Source organism: Mastomys coucha, chromosome X, assembly GCF_008632895.1.
Source record: "Mastomys coucha isolate ucsf_1 chromosome X, UCSF_Mcou_1, whole genome shotgun sequence".
NCBI lineage: Eukaryota > Metazoa > Chordata > Mammalia > Rodentia > Muridae > Mastomys > Mastomys coucha.
In genome coordinates, this window is record NC_045030.1 from 98623208 (window position 1) to 98648196 (window position 24989).

At 34.8% G+C, this 24989-nt stretch overlaps 1 protein-coding gene and 1 non-coding gene across 2 annotated transcripts in view; one reads left to right on the forward strand and one right to left on the reverse strand.

Moving 5' to 3' along the window:
- Ar (androgen receptor) overlaps window positions 1–24989 on the forward strand; it is a 188992-nt gene that overhangs the window by 122000 nt on the left and 42003 nt on the right. The window contains exon 5 of the mRNA XM_031368495.1: window positions 17581–17697. Coding sequence (XP_031224355.1) covers window positions 17581–17697 — 117 coding nt within the window. The remainder of the gene's footprint in view (window positions 1–17580; window positions 17698–24989) is intronic.
- Window positions 12226–12341, reverse strand: LOC116095602. The gene has a single exon (XR_004120660.1). It is a non-coding gene; the product is annotated as a U5 spliceosomal RNA (small nuclear RNA).

The following is a 24989-nucleotide window of genomic DNA, read 5'->3' on the forward strand; positions in this document are numbered from 1 at the left end:
AAGAGCATTCCCCATAGCCAAGCCTTTGTTTCAATGTCTCATGTTTTTAATCTCAAGCAAACATGACTTTCATTTGGCATTCTGCAATGTCGGACTCTCAAATTATTGTGCATAATTGGGCCATCAGTGGTGATGATATTGGGATCAATTTCTTTGTTCTAGCTAATACATATTAATATATGGTTGTTTTCCAATTCTACCACCCTTAAAAACTGAGCTGGAGTCCCTAGGGAGTATGTCTGGTCTGCCTTTGTAATATGCCTTTTTTGAGTTTGTGAACTCAAATTAATTAGAAAATGGTGATTAGTAAATTGTTTCTAAAGTCCTTTCTTTCTTTTCTCCTGATGCCTAAACTGGCAGGGACAGCAGTGGTTACGTTTAGCTGAAAATGTGGTGGCAGCAAGCTGAGCTTTGTCCACTAGCCTCCCTTGACATGTGTTATTCACAGTTCTGGAAACTTGAAAACAGAATTCTACATAGTGGCCTTATTAAACTTTAGGACTAAGAGGTAAGGGCAAGGTTCCAATCAGCCATTATCAGGATAGTGAGACATATATAGATTTTTGCAAAATTGTGAAGCTGATTGTTTTCACTACAGAAAGATGCTGCTTTTCTTTAGTAAAATGTTAAAACTTTGTGAATCTGTTAAAATCTGGGTGTTTTACTTAGAAGCATATTAAGAACATGGACAAGAACCAATCAAACATTATTTAATCATTAATAAAATAAGATATTGACAGTATTTCAATATGCTAGACAGCAAGTGACAAAAAGAAGTATCTCTTACATTGTTTCCTACACACCTGAATAGGAGAAGAGGCATTCATTTTAATTTACAGTGACCTATAAGACTTCATAAACTGCTGGGTATTGTCCCATGGCAATATCATAAGATAATAAATGAAAGGTAGACAGAGGCCATGGGAAGAAGGATTGAATCATGGATATAGCCTCTCTCAGGGATCCATTTTGAAATACAGGGATTGTACTTTCAAAAGGCTATTTTGAATTCCCACCCAGTGGCACTGCAGATAATAGAATCTCAGTGTCACGAGAGGTGACAGAATGGGTAATAGAATGAAATGAATAAGATGAGAAATCATGAAGAGTTAGAGTTCATTTTTATTTTGCGAAGAGCCTCCTTTAAGGACCATGGCAAAGTAAAGCCACCATTAGACAAAAGAACAGTACCAGGTAACTCTAGACAAGTCTCTGGACTTGGACTTTTGGTTTTGTCTCCGCAAATCATTAATGAGATTTGTTCTTTCTACTTCATGGCTACGCTGTGAGATGATGCATGGCAACATATCTTAAAAATGTATGAATGCCTAGCATATCCTCAAAGACTTTTGTATGCTTTTACATTAGGCCAATTATGCTATAATTTACAAAGTCCTTTTGATTTCTTTTTCAGACTTCTCTTCCAGAGACTTAGAATTACTGGCACCAAAAAAGCACTCTAGGATTTTTTTCTTTGAGATGTATTCTACATGCCACATTATTCACTCTTTTAAAGTGTACAATTTTGTGGCTTTTAGTGTATTCAAGAAGTTTTACAAACATCACCACTATCTAATTCCAGATGGTTTTCATTACCTCAAAAAGAAATCCTGTACTCATTAGTGCTTGCTCCCCATGGCCCCTCCTCCCAGCCGCTGGCAAGCACTGCTTTACTTTCTGTCTCTGTAAATTTGTCAACTCCAGAAACTTCATATAAATGAAACAATATAATATGTGGTATCTCTATTTAGATTCAGTATAGTGAGCATATTCCTAAGTTCTTTCTACGTCATTCCTGTATCAGGTCTTCATACATTTCTCTTACTAACTAATATTCCATGTATAGATATACCACTTTGGCTTACATATTCATTGGTATATGTATATTTGGAATATTTACACTTTCCTTTCTTATGAATATTCATGTTTAAGGTTTTTGTCTACCCATATGTTTTCATTCACTTGTGTTTATACCTAAGAATAAATTTGAGGGTAATATGGAAGAACTAACAAGCCTTCAGTGACTCATTCTATCATGTTTCTTACCAGTAGTATATCAAGCTTTAATTCCATACATACTTTGTAACACAAATTATTATTTATTTCTACTGTTATTATCACTGATACCATTTTAGTATATATAAAATAATAGTATTTCACTGTGGCTTTCATTAAAATTTTGCAAATGGCTAAAACTGTATTTTTATATTCCTTTTAACCATTTATATATTTCTATAGATAAATAATTACTCATATTCATTATTCATAGTTTTCAAAGCTAGGGTCTTTGTTATTGTGCTATATGTATGTTTTCTTATTTATTGACAAAATCTTCTATCAGATATTATATATACAAAATTGTTTCTATTCTTTAAGTTATCTTTTACTTTTTGTTGGTCCATCAAACAGTCCTTTAATTTTTACAAACTCAAATGTATCCCATTTGTCCTCTTGGTTTTTTTGTTTTTTTTTTTTTTTGGTATTTTGTTGTCATATCTAAAACTATTGACTAATAAAAATTCACATGAATGTCTCTCTGGGTTTTTGTTAAGAATCATATACTTTTGCTGGGCAGTAGTGGTGCATGCCTTTAATCCCAGCACTTGGGAGGCAGAGGCAGATGAATTTCTGAGTTTGAGGCCAGCCTGGTCTACAGAGTGAGTTTCAGGACAGCCAGGGCTACACAGAGAAACCCTGTCTCGAAAAACCAAATAAATAAATAAATAAATAAATAAATAAATAAATAATCATATACTTTTAACCATTAAATTTGGTACTGTGATTCATTTTCTTAATATTTTGTATATCATGATGGTAGGGGTCCTAACTCATTCTCCTGCTTAAAAACATCCTGCTGTCCTATCAATATCACCATTAACTAATTTGTGCTTTTATATGCACTTTAAGATTCTTTTCACAATTTCTGTAAATACTTGCCTTGGCATTTCAAAGTGATACCTTGCTTTGGGTGATGGATATTTTGACAATGTTAATTCCACCTCTCCATGAGTTTTTCATCTTTTTCTGTCTTCTTCAATTTCCTTCTTTAGTGACATAAGATTTTCATTGGAAAAATCTTTCACAACTTTCATAAGATTCCAAGATTTTTCAAGACAATTCTGTATAAGTTAGTTTCCCTAGTTTCTTTCTTGGTGTGTTAATCATTGGTATACAGAGAGACTACTGAATTTTAAATGTTAATTTGGAGTTCTGATATTTTAATTAACGTATTTTTCAGCTCTAGGAGATTACCCAGGGAGTCACTTAGCTCTTTTATGAGAAGAATCATATCATCTCCACATAAAGATATTTGGACTTTTTCCTTTCCGGTTGAATCTCCTTTTTCTTCTTCTTTTGTCTTATCGTTCTAGCTAAGTTTTCAAACACTGTGATGATTAGGAGTATAAAAGGTAGACATTGTTCTATTTTAGTGAAAATCCTTCAAGTTGGTTTCTACTTAGCATGGCATCCACTGTGGGTTTGTTGTCTATCACCTTTATTATGTTGGTATGTCTCTGGGTCCCTAGATTTTACAGACCTTTTATTTTATCATGAAGAGATATTAAATTTTGTCAAAGACATTTTAAGTCTTCTCTCATTCTATTTATGTTGTTGGTTAAATCATTGTTTTACATATGTGAGTCATGCATACATCTCTGGGATAAATTTGACTTAGTTATAAATAATATTCTTTTATGTTATCTAGAATTTTATTGGGAAATTATACATTGACAGGTGTTGTCTATGCTCATAGGGAGATTGACCCATGTTCTAGTTAGGTTTTCTAGTTCTGTGATTAACCACCATGACCAAAAGAAATCTGGAGAAGGGAGAATTTATTTCACATTACACTTTACAGTGTATCATGAAGGGAAGTCAGCAAAGGAACTCAAGACAAGAACCTAGAAGCAGAAGCAGAAACAGATGCCATAAAGGAATTCTGCTTAATCTCCATAGCTTGCTCAGCCTTATTTCTTACAGTATTCAGGACCAGCAGTCCAAGGATATTCTCTAAAACAGTGAGCTGAGAACATCCATATAAATCATCAATCAAGAAAATGCACCTAAGTCTTGCCTACAGGCAGTTTGATGGAAGCATTTCCTCAGCTGAGATTGCTCTTCTCAAATAACTCTAGTTTGTGTCAAGTTGGCAAAAAGAAAAAAATCACAAGGATAATTGACACCTTGTCAACTTGACACAATTAACACATTACTTTCAAACCATACCATTTTCTATCTTTGTTATCACTGCCCTCTCATATAAATATCAGTATCATAATATAAAACTAAAGTAGAACTTTAAAAGTCTCATAGTCTTCAAAAGTTCAATCACATTAAACTATCCGAACTCTAAGGATTTTTAGAGAGACTCTAAGAATAAGTCTCTCTAAAAATCCAAAATGTCTCTAAAACATTTAAGTCTCTTAACTCTGGGCTATGATAAAATAAAAATTAAGTTACATACTTCTTGTTCCAAGAGCAACAAACAATAGCCAAAAGAAATTTGGAGAGGAGAGAGTTTATTTTACCTTACAGCTCACAGTCTTTCATGAATGGAAATTAAGAAAGGAACCAAAGCCATAGAGGAATCATGATTACTGGCTTGCTTCTCATTATTCACTCAGCTTGCTTTCTTATAGCACCAAGGACTACCTGAATAGGAGTAGCATTACCTCCAGAGGATCCTTTCCCCATGAACCATTAATCAATAAAATGCACTACTGACTTGCCTACAGTCCATCAGATGGAGGCATTTTCTCAGTTGAGGTCCCTCTTCCCAGATAATTCTAGCCAGTATCAAGTTGGCCAAAAAAAAAAAAATACTAACCAGGAAATCTTATTATTATCTTTTCGTGTAAAGTCTTTGTTTAATTTCAAGATCAGGAAATGCAGAAGTCATATAAAGGTTTGTTTGTTTGTTTGTTTGTTTGTTTATTTTATGGCATAAGTTCGAGAGTTCTGGTTTTAGTTAGAATCCTGTGGTGAGTCCATCAGCCCTGAGTTTATTAGAATTGGGAAATTTTTTTAACAATTACCTTGCTTACTATCATGAGTCTGTTTAAATTATTTACCTCATCTTGATTTAACTTTGGTAGGATACATCTAGAAATTAATTAATGTCTTTTAGATATCCCAGTTTGGTGTCTTATGATTCACTGAATTTCCTCATTCTATTCTCTTCTTTTTATCTCTAATTTTATCTGTTTGGGTTTACTCTCTTTTGGGTAATTTGTCTAAAAATTGTCAATCTTTCAAAGAGAAAGGTCTTCATTTTCTTGATTCTTCATATTGCTTTTATTTCATTAATTTCAGTGCTGATTTTGATTCTCTCCTCATATACTTGTTTTTGTTCTATTGAAGTATATTCCTATCTTTTTAAATTGTTCGAACAGAGTTACAATCATCCTCTTAAATTCTTTGTCTGATAATTCTTCCAAGTCATTTTTATTAGTTGTCATTATTGTGAGATTATTGACTTATAAAGGAGACATGCTGTCTTGATTTTTTTTTCTTTTCATTTTTTGAGATGGGATTTCTCTTTATAACACTGGCTGTCTTGGAACTTGCTTCGTAGACCAGGTTAGATTTGAACTCAGAGATCTGCCTCCCTCTGCCTCCTGGGTGCTAGAATTAAAGGCATGTACCACCATCCTTGTCTGTCTCATTTTAGATAGATAGATAGATAGATAGATAGATAGATAGATAGATAGATAGATAGATAGATAGATAGAAAGATAGTGATAGAGATGCTAGAATGTATGCATCTAGAATTAGTTTTCAATTGGATCTTTTATTCTGTCATTTGTTTTGTTTTGTTTTAATTTTTCAACTCTGGCCACCTTTGTTTACTGTTCTGTTCACTACATGATTAAGTCCTACTATAATTGAAGGGACATTTGCTTTGATTGGTACTTAGGAAGAAGGCTCTATTTCAACTTTTCTGATGATGATAAGATATTGCTTTATTATATAGGGTCTCCAACCTAGACCTACACAATTCCAGTGAGTTATGGACCCCTCCACATATCTGTGAGACTTACTCAAAATCAGATCAAGTCTACCCTGGATCCTCAGCAACCACTGGGACTTCTTGCAGATGTGAAAATTCCTACTTGCCTATGGGCCTAACCCAGAGTTAAATCAGGCTGGCACCTTCATCCAAGGGTGCTTCTACAAGATATGGCACTTAACCAAGTTCTGATAGACTTTACCCAGGTCTAGGATAGTCTTTCTGTATGATTCCAGATTTAGCTTGCTAATATTTTGTTCAGGTATTACCCTGTGATCATAATAATTAGTCTATAGTTTATGCCTAGTACTATCTTTGTCTTAGATTACTAATTGAGTAACATTATTATTATTATGAAATTAATTGGGAAGTTGTTACTATTCTTCTCATAAGCTGTTTGTAAAATATTAATATGAGACCTTTAAACTTTTCATAGGATTCTCTAGTAAAAACAAGTGAAAATGGTTCTGGGATGCTGTTTGACTAGTAATTCAATGTCTTTACTCATTAAAGGTTAACTTTGATTTTTTTTAAATTTGTTTTTAGTCAGTTTAAGTAATTTGTATCTTAATAATAATGTCTTGATTGAGTAATTAAAGTTATCATATATTTAGATTAAATACACATTTATAGATGCTTATAGGACAGAGAAGGGCAAACTTAATATAGTTGAGGCGAAGTCAGAGAAACACTGATGATGTCTTTAGTTGAAAGTAATTTTCCATTCCTGATATTTGTAAGTTAGCCTTTTCAAATGGAATGTCAAAAGCCACTTTTCCCTGGGTTATTAAAAAATTATTGATGATTTAGAGCCAAAGATGACCTTTTTGTTTTCCAAGAAAATGTCTAGTACCCCATTGTTATAATTTTTCTCCAGAATACAAAATCCCTTAGATACCTAGATACTGTTGGGACAGTGACAATTTTAAGATGAAATAAACATTGTTTGTCAGCTGTTGTTACTCAAGATGGCCATAGTATGATTTGCTAGAGAGATTTTGTTTTAGAGCATTTTTCCCCATCAAGTTACTCTAGTAACCTGATGTACCTTTGAGTTCTCTTTATTTTGAAATCACAATGCAAGGGAATGAGTTACTTACTCTATACTATAGAGCAGTTTTAGTATGCTAGTTTTGGAAAGTTTCTCATTTTGTATGTACCTGTTTTTTCACAGTTCACATGATAACCACATTTGGGGAGGATTTATCAATAATGATTTCAATTTAATTTTGTTAAGACAAAGATATAGTCATATATCTTTGTGGAGTAAAATATGATTATATGCATATATCAAACCAAACTAATAAGTACTTCTATTTCATCAAACTTTAATCACTCTCATGTGTTGGAAACATTGATGCTTATCTTTTTTCTCTTTAATTTGAAATCTAATTTAGATTTTTATAGATAATAGATATAAAGATAATAGATATAAAGAATAACAACTAATTCTTTGGGGGCTGGAGAGATGGCTCAGCTGTTACGAGCACTGACTGATCTTTTGAGGGTCCTGATTTCAATTCCCAGCAACCACATGGTGGCTCACAACTATCTGTAATGAGATCTGATGCCCTCTTCTGGGATGTCTGAAGACAGCTAGAATGTACTTAGATATAATAATAAATAAATCTTCGATAAAAAAGTATTTCATAAACAACTAATTCTTTGCATGGAACTCCTCTAATGAACTCAAATATATGGAAGAATAATAAATTATTTAATACTAAATACATATATAGATAGACCTCTCTCTATGGATACAGTATTCTTATCCTGCAATCTCTCATCCAACGACAGAAAAGACTACAGATAAACCCAACATACCAACACTATCTTACACATTTTCAAATAACAGTATTATGGTCACATCTGTTGCTTCATTCCTTCAATAGTTCTAACAGATAATAATCATCCAGTGTAAACCAAACCAAAGATTTGGAAACTAAAATACAATCAAACCTGTTGATCTCTCTTATAGTAGTTTTAAGAAGAATTTTTTTCTACCTTTAATCTCAGGATTTAGGAGACCAGAGAAGAGGAATCATGAATTTGATACCAGGCTTTGCTTCATAATGACACTATACATCCCAAAAAATTTTAATTGTTAAGGGGAAAAATGATACCAAGGAAAAACTGTCAGTGAGCTTGATCAAAGCTAATTGAATATTTTGGAGGTTTATATGACTAACATATCATAAATTTCATAACCTGCTTCATGTGTCAATCTTGGCTCTTTCCAACTTCCATTCCTTTTCAAATACATCATGCTCTCTGGCTGAAACGCCCTCCAGTGCTTTGTTTACTTAGAAAAAAGTCTGTTTTTATTAAGAATACTCTTTCTGTGAAATGAAACTTCTACGAAATTCTTGATCTCAGGAGTTGAACATTTGTTAGTTGTTAGAAGTTTGTTTTGCAGATTATTATCCTGTCGGTTTATCTTCTGATGCATTGTGTAACAATTGCTACCATTTTGCTCAGTTTATAAAAACCTTTTATTCAGTAGTATCAAAATTTGCTCATCTACATCTCCATATTTGCTTATCTCATGAAATATTTACTGAATTCTTATTGCTTTGCAAGCAGTATTGCATTTACATTTTGCAACAGATCTATGTGTTCTCTCCATTTCACAGATGACTAAATGTACATCTAAAGAAACCAAGTAGTTTCTACCAAGTTGCAGATAATAAGACACAAAAAGGACTTGAACACAAACCTGCCAAGCTACCATGCTCAACTTCTTACTAAGTATATTATATTGAACCTTCTCTCTTTGTCTACTCTCCACTGATTCTTCCTCGTAGTATAGCTTCTTAGGTGGACATTATCCAAAATTATTCTCAGGAAAAGCATGAAAGAAATCATTGAGAAAAAAGAACTATAAAATATATATGGGATGCAAGCTCCCATTCCCCTCTCCCAGTCCTTAGTATATATATTCTCAGTGGAAATGCCAGTGACTCATAATGTAGGTAAATATTTCTTTATTATTAGATATTTTCTTTATTTGCATTTCAAATTTTATCCCCTTTCCAGGTTTCCCCTCCAAAACCCCCCCTATTCTACCCCCTCCCCCTTCTCACTAACCCACTCACTCCTGCTCCCCTGTCCTGGGATTCTCCTCCACGGGGCATAGAACCTTCACAGGACCAAGAGCCTCTCCTCCCATTGATGTCTGAGAAGGCCATCCTCTGCTACATATGGAGCTGGAGTCATGGGTCCCACCATGTGTACTCTTTGGTTGGTGGTTTAGACCCTGGGAGCTCTGAGGTAATATCTTTTAGTTTATCTTGATACTGTCATAGAGATTAACATTACCTCAATAGGATTAAGCTTAGGCTTCTCTTTCTGAATCCTCTCCTCCTTCTTTCTCTTCCTCTTATCTTTGTCTTCCCTAACTTCTCCTCCTCACTGTCCTTTTTTTCTTATTGTTCTTACCCTCCCTTTTCTCCTATTTGCCTCTTTGTTTCTCCTTCTCCACTCCATTCTGCTCTCTGTCCTTCTCATCTCTCTCTCCCTATTTCAATCTTCTCAGGAAGCATATTAGTGTTTTATAAGTGAGAAGGTACACTATAATCATCTTGGTTAGTAGCTTTAGATATTTTTTCAGAAATCAAATCAGAAAAGCACTCCAGAATCAAAGTACAAAGACGATGTGAGTCTAAGCTTATATTAAATTTCAGTTTTCAAATTCCATCTCAGGTGATTTTATATGCTTGGATAATCTAGGGAGGAAGCATTTGATAAATAAACAACATTAAATACACACCTGAGTAATGTACAATAAAAGAGCTCAGCTCTCTGGAATTATTCAGCCTTTCTGGGGTTTTTTATTATTCTAGGAGAATTTTCACTTTGCTTATGATTTATCAGTTAACTAACATTTTCTAGATACTTCACACATATTCTTTTAAATGTCACAGCTCTTCAGAAGTGCATCTATACAGCTCATTTTTTAAAGGAAGACACTGAATCAGAAAAGATCTGCTGTTAGCCCCAGTTACAATAATTGAGACTAGTAGGTGGAATTTCTGGGATTTCCAAGCCCAGCCTTCTGCCTTCTAAATCTGTGCATCAAGCACATCCTACTTTTTTGCCCAGGTAACAGATATCAAGGACAACTAAGAGCACTTACCATGTGTGCCTCACAGTGTTTTAGTATCTGAGCTGCATATTAATTTATCAGGTGACTACTAAATTCATCATTTCCAGGCTGGCATTTCATGTGATGAAATTGAAGCTTAGACTTTACTGTCTTTACAAGACCTCATAATAAGCCACAAGACATAAACCATGACCAAGACATCCTTGCCTCATTCCAAAGTTCTCATGCATTCTTACACATTTGTAATATTGCAACTTCATGTGTACTTCCATTACCTCCTGCTAGACAATAAGCATGTAAAATGCAGAAAGCAATCATTTTTCTTTTTCACCTACAGACACTTGTCTTCAACAAGCTTGCTTTGACTGACTAACTGGTGTTTGGAATTAAAATTAAAATATCTAACCCTTTTAAAAGAGGAGTTTCCTAATTCCTCAGTGTGGTGAACAGGAAACACACCTGTTTTGAATATGGACCATAGATTAGGAACCAAGATATGCTAGAAGTCATATTGTTTTTCTCACCGAAGTGTTATAGAATATAATCATTTTAGGATGTGTATGGTTGTATCAACTGAAGCTCAGAGAGCAAAAAGAACCTTAAATACAAGGCAACATAGACATAACAAAGCTGGGTAGCTGTAGAAGATTAGATAATAAAAAAAAACCCAGTTCCACAGAAATGTAGTCATCTGTCTCAAACTACTACTTATCAATTTGAGTATATTCCTTCAGAAGTTCTATACATAACCACAACTAAAAAATACAACAATTTTATTTACTCTATTAACATTTTGTATATTTATAAAATTAAAGGAGATCTTCTAAACAATTCCATATTGTTACACATAAAATTGATTTGAATTGGGTACACTGTTACATAATAATTTACCTATTCTTGCATTGATGGATATACATGCTGTTGGGAATCTTGTGCTGTTGTAACAATGCTGTAGTGGTTATCTGTGTATATGTCATACATGTATAAAAATGTGCTGGGTCAACATATATGCATGTATTTTTTACTTTAAGAGAACTCATTTGAAACACATGTGATCAGTACACTGATATCCAGAAATACATCAATTGGGTAAAGCATGTAAAGATGGAAACATGTTTTTAAAGTGTCATTGATTCTTCTCAGGCAGTGTTCCTAATAATATAAATAAATCCCAGAGGTGCTCTTTGACAAAACTTTAGAAGGAAAATTGCAAAGAGGTCAGACCCAAGTAGGAGGGAATAAAGTAATCTAAACATATTCTTCCCTCTTAATATTAGTCCTGTCTTTGCTACAGCTCAGGCTGTGTGTCTAAACTTACCTACTCTATTCTACAAGCTCAAGAGCAGTAAAATGGTAGAAACCCTTAACTGGAACTCAACAGGAATTGGAGAATTTTCAAAAAGTGTTCAACTGAGTGATGGCCTTAAAGGTTCTAGGTTATGGCTTCATTGTATCTGTTACAAACCATGCTGAGAAGAGGTGAAACTCATAGAAGAAACAGTGATCTAACTAAGAAGCACAAAATGTCATTTGGACAAGAAGTACAAACTTCAGTGACCTAATGCACACTGTGTTGACCAGAATTCATAATTCTACATGTTCATACTTGAAAGTCCTAAGAGTATAGATTTGTAATATGCTTACTGCAAAAAAGTAATGAAATAGATGTTAACTATCTTGATTTAATTTTTCTGTTACATACATATATCAAAATACCACATCATGCCCCATAAATGATATATACTATTATTTCTCAACATTTTAGGGAAAATAAAAACATGAGTAGATGAGCTCTAGGTATTTACATATTAAAATGAGAACTAGCCAAATATACTATTCATTATCATCATTTTTGTTGATTTAACAACACATATCTAAGAGCATACTTCCAAGTTATACAGGAACAATTGAGATCATCATTAATAACTGCATGATGTTCCTTTTTATGAATATGGAATGATTTAATTAACCTCCTAATAGTAGATACGTAAATATCTCAATTCTCCTGTTTAAATAATGTGGCATTAAACTTATTTGTGCATCTATCATTATTCCTAGAAGTTAGATTTTTAGTAAAAATGTATGTTTGTTCTTTTTTTTTTTTTGTGGGAGCCTTACCGAAGCAAGGCCTCAAAAAATTTGTTTAAGACTCAGAGTTGTTCCTTTCCACAGAAATCTTTAGTAAAAGGCAAAAGATTTATACGATCTGAGGAGAAACCAGAGTATAGTTTATTCTTACTTATTTAAAATAACTAACAAATCCCTTCACCAAAGCTTAGTATTTAATTTGATATTTAATCTAGTATGTAAAATGATATTTAATTTGTCTTTCTATTATTTTAGGGAAGTTGACCAATTTTCATATACTTCATAGTTATTTTTATTTCTTCTTATATTTTCTTGCTCATTATGATTTCTATTTTCCTATTATATGGTTTTTCATCTTTTGTCAAATATACAGAAAACTAAAAAATGAACTAGAAGAAATTCAATAGTTCAAATAATTGGTGGACTAGTGAAATAGCCACAGTTCTCAAAAGATAAATACAAATGATCAGTTGATATTTTAAAGTTTTCTCCTCTGTGGTATATGTACCCAGGGCCTTGGGCCAGTTCATATATGCTTGCTGGTTCATGGCTCAGTGTCTGAGAGACCTTAGGGGTCCAGGTTAGTTGAGACTTTGATCTTCCCATGGGGTCTCCCTCCTCAGCTTCTTTGAACCTTTCCCTGATTCAACCACAGAGGTCTCTGACTTCAGTCCAATGGTTGGGTGTAATTATCTGTGTTTATCTCAGTCATCTGCTTCTTGGGCCTCTCAGAGAACAGCCATGCTAGGCTCCTGTCTGTAAGCACACCATAGCATCAGTAATAGTGTCAGGCCTTGGAGCCTTCCCTTGAGATGGATCCCAAGTTGAGTGAAAGAAGAGGAGCCTAACGCTGGAAAGACTTGAGGACCCAGGGAGTGGGGAGGCATGGTGGGGAATGGGTGGGGACATACTCTTGGAGACAGGTAGGAGAATGAATGGAATGAGGAACTGTTGTAGGGCCAGGAGGAGGGTAATGACTGAACTGTAAAAAACTAAATGTAAGTTTTAAAAAAGCAAAAATGAAAAAAATTTAAAAATAGCATGTTCTAACTCAAACATGTCTTGAAAAGGAAAGTTTTTCTCCTTTACTAGCCATCAGAGAAATGCAAGTTAAAGCTCTATTGAGATTTCACCTCACCCCAATGAGGATGGCAGTCATTAAGAACATGTGCTATCAGGAATATAGACAAAAGAGAAACCTCACACAATGTAGGCTGAAGTATAAATTATCCCAGCATGGAGTTTCCTTAGAAAATTAAGAACAAATCTACCACATTACCAGGCTATACTACCCCTGCATAGGTCTCTAAAGTTTCCGAACAATATGTCACAAATATGCACACACGTTTATTGCAGCCCCATTCACGGCAGTTAAGCTATGGAATTGACCTTGGTATCCAACAACAGAAGGGGGGATAAAAAAATCATGTCATATATACAATGCAATATTTTTGAGCATAAAGAGTGAGGTTTTGTCATTTGCAGGAATATAGATGTACCTAGGGTTAATTATCTTGAGTGAATTTGGTCAGTCTCAAAAAGACAAATATCATATTTTTCCTCATATATGGGTTCCAAAGTTAATATTGGCATGTAAAATGATTAACCACTCATTTTGGAATCATATAGCAAATAATTTATATTTCATTCACTAAGTTGGGATGATGTATTAGATAGAGAATATATGTTTTGGGCCCGCCACAGCAACCACCACTGGGAGAATATATGTTTTGGGCTTTTCTTGTTTCTTTTACATACTAACCTCTGCTAAAGCTACCAAGAGATTATAGCTGTCATGTCTAGCAGCTAAATGCCTGCTAGAGAATATCTTATTACTTTTCTTTTCAAAAGTATATCTTAGGATTATTGCCCATTTTATTCTTTGAGATATATTTTGAGATTATTTTGAAAATATTTTATTTAGATTGTTTTAAATTTATATACTTTACTTGGAGAGAACAGATCTTTAAATTGTTCTATCTTCACCTTGAAGACCATCATACATGTTTCTATTTGATTCATACCTTCTCTTACAAACATTGATAATTTATTTTATTTTGCCTTGTAAATTCCATATTAAAGTTCTCTATACAAAGTTTGATAAACTATATTCAGCAGCCTTCACTGCCGATTAGTGATGGTGGATAGGTCAACACTTTCCACATTTATTTAACACAATGACACTAATAGTGGTTAAATCACCTACCTTATTTGTTTACTCAAAATGGTGTGTGTGTGTGTGTGTGTGTGTGTGTGTGTGTGTGTGTGTGTGTGTGTTTTAAGTGTCAAAGAGCTTACTTAGACATTGAAGTGAAGTGATAAGGGGTGGGAAAATTGTAGGTCTGACAGAAAAGAACAGAAATAGGGTAGTTCTGGAAAAACTGTCTTATTGTCTCAGATCCTGCTGAGACATGGAATCATATTCAATATTTATGATTAAAAAAAACAGGACCAGGAAGAAAATGCAGAACACAGACCCCCTATAAATAATTTCAGAGCCAACATACATGCAGAGTACTTCTTGCCAATTATGTAACCCTTCTGAGTGTTACAAAGCACTGAAATGCATGTTCTCTTTGGAGTTCTGTATTATATCCTTATATGTTTTAATGCAAGAAAGACTGTTTATATTTTGCCAATCATTTTACAATGACTTTTTTGTAAGAACTTGATAATGGATTGTTGATATATTTTTTCTATTGAAAATAAAAAATTTCAAAGAGTAGAGTTGCAAGTTTAGTCTCCAATGACTAAACCTAAATAAATTAAATAAAGGCGCTAAATAGGTATTTATATTATCTGCACTAATTGTTTGGCTACCTAGAGTACACCATGAAAGTATGTGACCTTCTAAAGCCAAGTTGGAACAGGCCCAGTTTCCACTTACAAATTTCTCAACTGGAAATATAGAAGCTGACTATAAACGAGTAACAGAAAAAGATATCTGACACCCTCAGAATGTTATTTCTTCACACTATAATCATTTAGAGTACATCTCCATTCTGTGCAGGTTTCAAACGTTATGCTGGCTTTACCACCTTCTAGTTGTAGCTTGGTCCATCTCCACTTATTATACGTAATTTCATAACATAAAAACCAAGAATCCTATTTAAAGTTTTATTAGAAAGCTTTTAATGTCCTTAACTGGACAGATTTTGTGTCACTGTCACTGATGAATCAGTACTACAAAGAAACAGTAAGTTTCCTGGAAGAAAGTATCTCTTAACAGAGTCTAGAGATATTACAAACTGAGTCTTAATTCAAGAAAGTGTCAAGGAAACATTTTGCAAGTATGTTATAGAAGTCATTCAAGCCTTGTGTAGAGGAGTAGGCTTGATATAACTAAACAGCATTTTAAATTCTTTCTCATTTTTTGGAGTCATAGTCTTAGAGCAAACCAAGGATGTAATCCCAGGCAGGTCAATAGGCCTCAAGAACATAAATAAAAGAACACCTGTAACAAATACTGTAAAGCTCAATTCAGCATTGCATTTAAAATTATCCATTATGATCAAAAAAGTATTTATTACTGGGATTCAATGCCAGTTCCGCACATGCAAATGAATAAATAAAATTCACCATGTCAACAGAATGGAACTAAAAAAAATCATAGGATCATTTCAGAAAAAAATTGATAAAGCTTTTGGCAAAATTTATCTCATGATAAATACTCTCTTGTTTTGGTTTGTTGTTTTTTATTTTTATTTTTATTAGATGTTTTCTTTATTTACATGTCATATGATACCTCCTTTCCCAGTTTCCCCTCCAAAAAAAGAAAATAAACAAATTAAAATAAAACAAAAAACAAAAACCCTGTTCCCTCCCCTCTCCCCCTGCTTACCACCCCACCCTCTCCCACTTCCTAGCCCTGGCATTCCTCTACACTGGAGCATAGAACCTGTACAGGGCCAAGGGCCTCTCCTCCCATTGATGACCGACTTGGCCATCCTCTGCTATATATATGCTGCTGGAGCCATGAGTCCCACCATGTGTACTGTTTGGTTGGTGTTTTAGTCCCTGGGAGCTCTGAGGGTACTAGTTAGTTCATATTGTTGTTCGTCCTAAGGGGCTGCAAACCCTTCAGCTCCTTGGGTCCTTTCTCTAACTCCTTCATTGGAGAACCTGTGCTCAGTCTAATGGATGGCTGTGAACCTCTACTTCTGTATTAGTCGGGTACTGTCAGAGCCTCTTAATAAACTGCACAAATGTTCCTATAGCACAAGCTAAATATCACATATAAGTCTATAGTTAACATCATGTTTGTGATCTAAAAAGACAAGGATATAAATTGTCCCTACATAATGCTGGAAGGCAGAACCTTTTTCATCATAATGACCCTTACTTTTGTTATCAAAAAAGGGAGATATAATAATTCTTTTATGTGTACTTCACGGAAGATTAAAGCTTGTAAACAAATCAAATATGATAGATGTATCATTATTATGATATAGAACCCTAAAAATATCAGCCATATTTTGAAAAAGAATAAATAATAAAGAAGTAATAGACCTTTAAATGACTATTTTCTTCCATCTTGTTTTATCCCTACTCCAAAATGTGTACTGTGAATGTATTCTGGACTATTTCTATGTTGACTCCTTTTGCTCGTACATCTCTATGGTCTGCATGCTTATTAAGTGAGTCCATATATGTTTATCAAAGGCCTGCTATGTGTGGGCTTGTATTGGGAACAATATGACAAAAGCAAAGTACTATCATATCAAAACACATTTTTGAGTGGTCCACATCTTCCTTTCAGTAATTCTTATCCTGAAAGAGGGCAAGGGGTTCTCTGCATATCTGTAATGACTCAAGTTGTACAAGGTTGTGGGTATTTTTTCCCCCTACTGAATTCAGAGGACTTCCTTTTGCTTCCCCTGATTCATCGCACAAAGAGTGGGCTTTATATCTACCTTTTACAACTTACAAAGTTGGAAGTGCCATCATTGGCAATGTAAAAAAAAATTAAAGTCTTGGGTGTTTTGGGCATCCAATTAGCTTAATATGAACCTATGCATGATTACAGGTGTTAGTAGGAGGATGCATTGATTAAGCCAACATCTCTTCTGTGTCAAGCTAACAGAGTGATAATTTCCACAACTGGTCATTTTCTCAAGGGCACTCTAGGCTTTTAGTCAGGCTTAAGCATCTTGATTTCAAAAGCAATAAATAATCCTAATAATGGAAGTATTAACAAGATCCAAATTGCTAATGTCTATTAAAAACAGCTATAAAAATGGAATCTGTATAATAAACATTTTTTGGGTCACTATCTCTCAATTTGTAGTATGTTACTCTTCTTGACGAGAAATACTCAAGGAAAGAAGCTCTGGAGATGCATTAACAACAAATTTGCTACTCTTGCATTTCTTCCCAGGGAAACAGAAGTATCTATGTGCCAGCAGAAATGATTGCACCATTGATAAATTTCGGAGAAAAAATTGTCCCTCTTGTCGTCTCCGGAAATGTTATGAAGCAGGGATGACTCTGGGAGGTATGATATTTTTCTCCTTTTCTCTCCTTGCCCTTCTTTTGTTCACCTTCATCCTTTAAAATTATTGCATTAGACCTAGATTCTCCTCTGTAATACTTCTAAGAACACCAGCTATGCAATAGATTCAGATTGACCTTCTCATGGTCCCTTCTTTATTTTTGCCTATGACATTCACAACTTGAGTTTGGCATAGGATCAGGAAGCATGAAGGAAGGATCAGAAAATAACAGACAGTGAATGAGGGTGTGCTTTTTAGATTCAGTACCTTAAGTGATATATTGATACTGTCGCTGTTCAGTAGTCAGAATGAGAGAAGTGAGTAATCAGAACTGTCACAGGTGCAGGATGACCATGGCACAGGCAGGCTCAAAACACCTGGGACTATACCTCAGCTAACATCTGCATGTCCTGTTGCAACAGCCAACTGGAGTGTAAAGCTGCTTCTCTTTGGATCCTGTAACTAAGGTACCAAACTGAGCCAATTTTCTATTCTGTGTCTCACAGAAATTAGCAGGCTTTTTAATCATTTCCTTTTCTTTACAAATCCATTGATCATTTCCAAAAGCATTTTCCCAGTAGCACATTAGCTTCTTAAAAGATACAGCCCTTTCAAGAGTGACCCTCCATCATAAGGCTCTGTGTCCTATGAGCTTGTGTCTACCATGAGCTTTGTCATCCTTCCAAAATGGCCTCATACTACTTGCTTGAAACATACTTCCCTGCTTCTAATTCTTCATATCTTCATCTGCCCTGTGCCAGAATCCACTCTGCTGCCTGCTGCTTCCAAACAGATGCATCTTTCATGAGAAAAAAGAAGCTCATTAGTCTACATTGATTTAGAAATGGAACTCAAAGAAAAACAAATCTATTTCTGAGTGCCTAAAACTATAACCTTATATTTGATTACTCATTATCAATCTGGAAAACCCAAGTGACTGGAATTAGCCCACTTTTCTTCCACCTCATGGCTAATTTAGAACAATTGTTTTCTCTGCCTTTCTATAAGGCACTTAATGCCTACTCTGCCTATATATCATTGTAGCTAACTACATCCTCCCCTCCACACAGACCAGTAGTACTTTTAATCAGACCATACTACAGCAAGGAATTTGTTCCAGGCTACATCTGTGAGTTTCAATAGGAGCATCTCAAGTAATGTATAGTACTCTCGGGCATCACAGATAGAATCCCTGTGAGTTATTTTCCAGGCCACTGTATCAAATCAGATCCAAATATTTGACCAAAATCCAATCTTGTTCTTACTTGATTGGTCTAGTTATGGTCTATAGTGGGGAAGAATACATAATGTCATTGGTGAGGGCAGAAAGAAATCCAGGAGAGGTAATAAAGGGAAGGATTGGCAGACTGAGTTTTACTCCATGAATGCTAGAAATCTTTAGCCAAGTTCTCTCATACATTCATTTCTCAAATATTTAACCTCCTGTGAATTATGCATATTAGACAGTAGCATCTAATTTGAGAATTCCCTGTCTTACAATCATTTGCAAATCTTTATAAGCCCATTTTGATACAAGTAAAGCTTAATTATAAAATACTCCTCATTAAGACATTAGTTTTATGTCAGAGCCCATATCCTCCATTACAAAAAGAAAAGGAAAAAGGTGTTTTCTGACATTTTTACTGTGAGCCTCTTTGGAGGAAAAATCTGCATATGACTATACAGTGTAGCACTCAGATATAGATTTCTGAATTAAGTCACTGAGAAGTGGTACAAAAACCTTTCTGAATGGTTTAGTGGGGGGGGGGGGAGAAAGTGACCACATTGGAGTGGGCTTGGTGAATACATTGCTAAATTGTTCTGGATGGTTTTGACCTCAATTTCCTTCCTATGTATCACAGAGTGTCAGATACATAAAAGGCAACACATTAGGCACTCGATGTTCAGGCTAAAAACACAAGGATCATTTTCTTTTCTTTTGCTATGCAGGGGATTGAATCTAGAGCCCTGTTCATGCTAGGCAAGTATTATGCCACAAACATACATGTCCAAGCAAGTCATAGAAGAATTATTGATGTTGTCTAAATGACTTTACTTTTGAAGTCTGGCGAGGTTAAAGCCTAGAACTAGCAGACTGCTCTCAACACTTAGCAGTGACTTTCTCCTTAAGGTAGCTTGACTTGCCATACAATATGTGTGTGATATGTAACAACAAACAGTGGATCACTCAGAATCACTTCTGGCTACCTCACTCTGAAAAGTGCTACCAGCATAATGCTTAAAATCTAATATAAGTAATTCTTAAAACTATGTTAAATGTTGAAGTACCAAGTCAGTGAAAGTGAAAGTATATATTCTCTTAGGTTTTACACATGAATGGAGTTAAAACTACATCCCCTACTTCCCGACATACCCTCTTCCAAAGTTTATTGTTAACTTACATTATCAGTACATATCACATTTTTATTCAAACAGAAAGATAAAAGAAAGCAATAGTACCTAGTGGCCATTGTGAATTCATTGGCAATATCTTCCTGTTTTCATAAGATTTTGGTTTAGCATAGACTTTTTGATCACCTTCAAGAAGTCACATAATTTTAGTTACTTTTCTTTGCCACACACTACAATTGTATAATATATCATTGAAGCAACAGTTAAGAATGTCGTACTCTCTATGGAGTACCTCTTGTGGAGAAGTCCCTTCTCCCTCTATTTTTCCATCATGAAACCAAAGACCCTTCTGTTATTAAAATTTTGTGATTTTATGTCAATAGCCATAAAAATAAATTGTAGTTCATCAACATTTTCTTTGGTTGCCAGTTATCTACTCATAAAAGAGAGAGAAAAGGAGAGACTTACTTTCATAAAAATTTTAGCTGCCCCCATTCACACCTATGACAGGTATATGCCAAAACTGTAATTGATGAATGGATTGTTGAAGTTGTGGAGGGCAAAGCAGATAAATGTTTTCAATTCTTGGAGAATCTGGCATTCTTCAGATATTATCTGTTTGGTCTCAACACTTTATAATCACTAGAATGGCTTTCTCTATGGTGTTCCATATGCTGGTGACAGCAGTTCTTAAACTAGGAGACATTTAATAGATAGATAGAGTGCTGTTTCTTTATGTTTCCATGCCTACATTTCTACCCCTTGCTTCTCTTCTTAGTCACTATCTATATTTATAAAATAAGCCAGTGGGTGATGAGTTCTCAGGATGAGTCTTCAGACTCTTAAATGCCCATCTATGGAAAAAGATATGCCTTTCTTTGTTCTTGATTAATGTCTAGCTGAGTTTATAAACCATATATCAAGAACTGCTTAAAGAATTTAAATGCCTTGCCCATTTGTTCATTTAAGAAAATGCTTAATTATCTGGATAGGAACTTCCTTTCAGTGAGTTGGTGGTGGCTGTTACCTAGTATGTAATTCAGATAAATGCATAGACATCTCTAACTTTGCTTTGTACCTCCCAAAATACACTTCCAGTTTCCAAAATGGAATTGCAAATAAGAAACCAGCCCTCCTGCCATCTTCCTTCCTGAAACTTTCCTCTGATCACTTCCCATTTGTTCTTAATTTCCCTAGGCAAATAGTACTTGGTTTTGTGTTCTGGGACTCTTGAGTTCTCAGTACATAGTAAATAGCATGGACTCAATTATCCCTTGCCCTGGACCGAGTCATAACATGAATTTTAGGTACTAGCTACCACCCACAAGAAGGGAAGGACCATGGGGACCCAGAGCATGTGAGATTTAATGAAGCATACATTTATTTTAAAGTTTATTTGAGCCTATTATCCTTGTATTTGTGAGGCTAAGATAGGCTATCACAACTGTAATGCTAGCTCAGCTACATAGTAAGTTCCAGGTGAGCTAGTACTATAACATAGGGCTTTCTCAATAAACAAAAAGATTTGAGGAGGATCTTTACTAGTAAGGCATTGAACTTTGCATATAAGGATAAAACCTTAGCATGTATTCAAGATTTCACAAGAGTTCTCTATTTAAGAAGATAGGTTAGGGATTCCTGACAATAGTCTGATGCCACCACAAACAGTAATTTCCATTGTTAAAGATAGTCTTCATGCAGTTACCTCATCATTTGCCCTCTCTAAGCCTCCAAGAGAAGTTTAGCATTGCTCCTTTCATATCAGATATCTTCGATGCAAACAAATGATTACAATGCTAAAATACAACTTATGTCATGGTTCTTTGTGTGTATTTTTATTCATTGAAGTAAATTCATCTCTTTATGCACTTACTCATCTACAAGTACATTTTTCAGTATCTCTTGAGTGCTAAATATGTTCCACAGTTTATGCTGGATGTATGGGGAGGCTGATGCTGATAACAGAGTTTTAATGTATGTTTTAAAAATTATATAGGACAAAGGATATTGTTCAGTTGGTGAAGGCAATTGCTGCCAAGCCCTACAACCCATACTTCATCTCTGGAACCTACATGGTACACAAAGATAACAAACTTCCTCTGATTGTCCTCTGACCCCTATACCTGTAGTGTGACTCATTCAAACATACATGCACATGAATGCACATATGCATGGACACATACGTACACACATATATACACAGTAAATAAATAAATATTTTAAAAATATGTTAAAGGAGACAGTGATTATAATCATACATTACTCTTAAGGTACAAGTAAAAAATTATTAAGGAGAAGTTTAGTGAGATGCAAAAGAAGGGCCATGCAAGGCTATGAGCCTAGCTTGAAAAAAAAAAGGCACAGAGAAAGAAAAACTATGAGGAGGCTTTTCAGACCAGCAAGTGATTTAACATGGCCAGAGATACGCAAATAGGGAAGGAAGCTGTGACCATACTGACAGTGAAGCCGATTTCAGGCAGTTGAAGATTTATGTTTGCCAGACATACATGACCACATGTCATGTTGCTAATTGTTTATGTGTTTTAAGAGAATTTTTGGCAGCTTAAATGTTACATTAGGAAGGGTTTACATTTTACAAAAAGAAGAGTGGCACACCATACAGAATGAAACAGAGGTTTTTCAACTTCAAATTTGCTTGGTTCTTGGGGGTCTACTTAACTCCACTTGAGATTGAAATCTTTAAGTACTGAACATGCAAAAAAGAAAATGGACTAGACCCAAGCACTTGGCTTATATGAAGAACCTATATGCACACTAAACACCAGTTGCGTTGGTCTTGACCACAGTTTCCCAGTATGAGCTCATAGAAAACTATTTCAATGCATGTTTTAGAGAAACTGATTTCTAAGTTCAAATGAGGAGAAGAAACCTACATATTACAATCCTTAGGAGATTTGCACTGTATGTGATAGGTCTTGGTGAATACTGTAATAAAATAAACTGAGAAGCTTTATAACTGAGGATTCCCAAACTAAATTAAATTTCAGGTCTCCGTTTTCACGTAGCACCATTTAATATCCTACCAAAACATTGCTTTCTGGAAAACACTGCTTTAAAATAAAAACAGGTATAAATAAAAACTTTATTCTGTGAGCAAAAAATTTACCGACTTAATTTCATCCATTTCCCAGATCTGTGTGTCATCATTTACTGGATAAATCAGTAAAGTATGCATTAACAAACAAGAGTAATCTGTCTTTAGCATACTAATAGCTACTAACTCCAATAAAGTATGCCAGAAAATATCTATACCATGCTTATCTCTCACAAAGGATATAGGACAAAAGCACAGATGTTACCCAAACAACTAATAGCCCTAGTTACATTATACTATCCCAAGGAGCATTCTAGAAACATTATTTTAAGAAACAGAATATACTCCAGCATTATGAAAGTGGCCACTAACAGCTTTGATGAACACTGTCAGATAAGCATCCCCATACATAGTAGGAACACCAACATGATGGTAAGATTCAATGAGTGACTTTTCAGTATTTAGTATGTGACATTTGGCAAAGTGTTACAAAGCACACTTAACAATTTTAGAATCAAATACAATGGTGCTTTGCTGTAATCCTAGCATTCAAGGGGCTGAAAGAGGAGAATCATGAATTCTAGGCCAGCCTGGGCAACATAGCATTGTTCTATTTCTAAAACAAAACAAATATAGCTCAGTAGTAGGACATACAACTAGCATACACAAAGGAAGAATAAGAAGAAGAATAAGAAGAAGAATAAGAAGAATAAGAATAAGAATAAGAAGAAGAAGAAGAAGAAGAAGAAGAAGAAGAAGAAGAAGAAGAAGAAGAAGAAGAAGAAGAAGAAGAAGAAGAAGAAACAGCAGCGGAGAAGGGACTCAAGTACTAGTTTTTGTTCATTTTTGTTTTTTTCAACTTTTTCTTGACTCTCCAGACTTAGAGTCTAAATTGTTCTTAGCCTGGATATCGTAGTTAGGGTCTCTGTAGCTATGAGGAAACACTGTGACTACAGCAACTCTTATGAAGGAAAACATTTAATTGGGACCAGCTTGCAGTTTAGAGGTTCAGTCCATTATCATCATGGCAGGAAGCATGGTGGCAGACAGGCAGACATGGTGCTGGAGAGGTAACTAAGAATTCTACATCTGAATCTGCAGGTATGCCCAGCTTGAGCATCTGGAACTTCAAACCCACCCCCAGAGACACACTTTCTTCAGGACTGCCATACTTACTCCAACAAGGGCACAAATCCCAATAGTGCCACTCCCTGTGGTCGTATGGGATCCATTTCATTCAAGCCACCACACTGAGAATGCAAGCATTGAGTCTCAGTTCTAAGAATTACTGCTTCTATAAAAAATTCTCAGATACCTGAGTACTTTAAGAGCTCTATGTCTCCAAAGGATGTACAGAGGAACAAATTTTAACTATATTTCTGAGCAACATGTATACACCAACATGTATAATGTATGGCTGGCATTTAGAACTTTGAGGTATTTGTCGTGGTGATAAGGATGGACCTAAAAACTCAGCACATTAGATAAAAACTACCAGTGAGCTACAACACAAGTCCTTTTCTGTAAACCAAATTCCTGTGGTAGCTATAGTCTATAGACTTAGACATAGGCCTGGTTTCTAGAACTGTGTCTAAAATTCTGATTTTGCTAGTTTATTATTTTGGTGAACTTGTGAAAATCTGTAGCACTCTCTGAGCCTCATTTTCACCAGCTATATGACTGGAATACTATTTCTTATAAAATTCATATAGAAGTAAAGACATTGTTGTGTAGTAGGTACACAGTAATTATTGTACTTTATACTCCTTTTTAAGTGAATATTGATCTTTCTTTGTTTTCCCAGGTACTTGTACAGACTTTTATTTCTCTGCTATTGAAAATGGATTTTAAGTCTTACACTTTGATCCTTTGGTTTCTGATTTACTC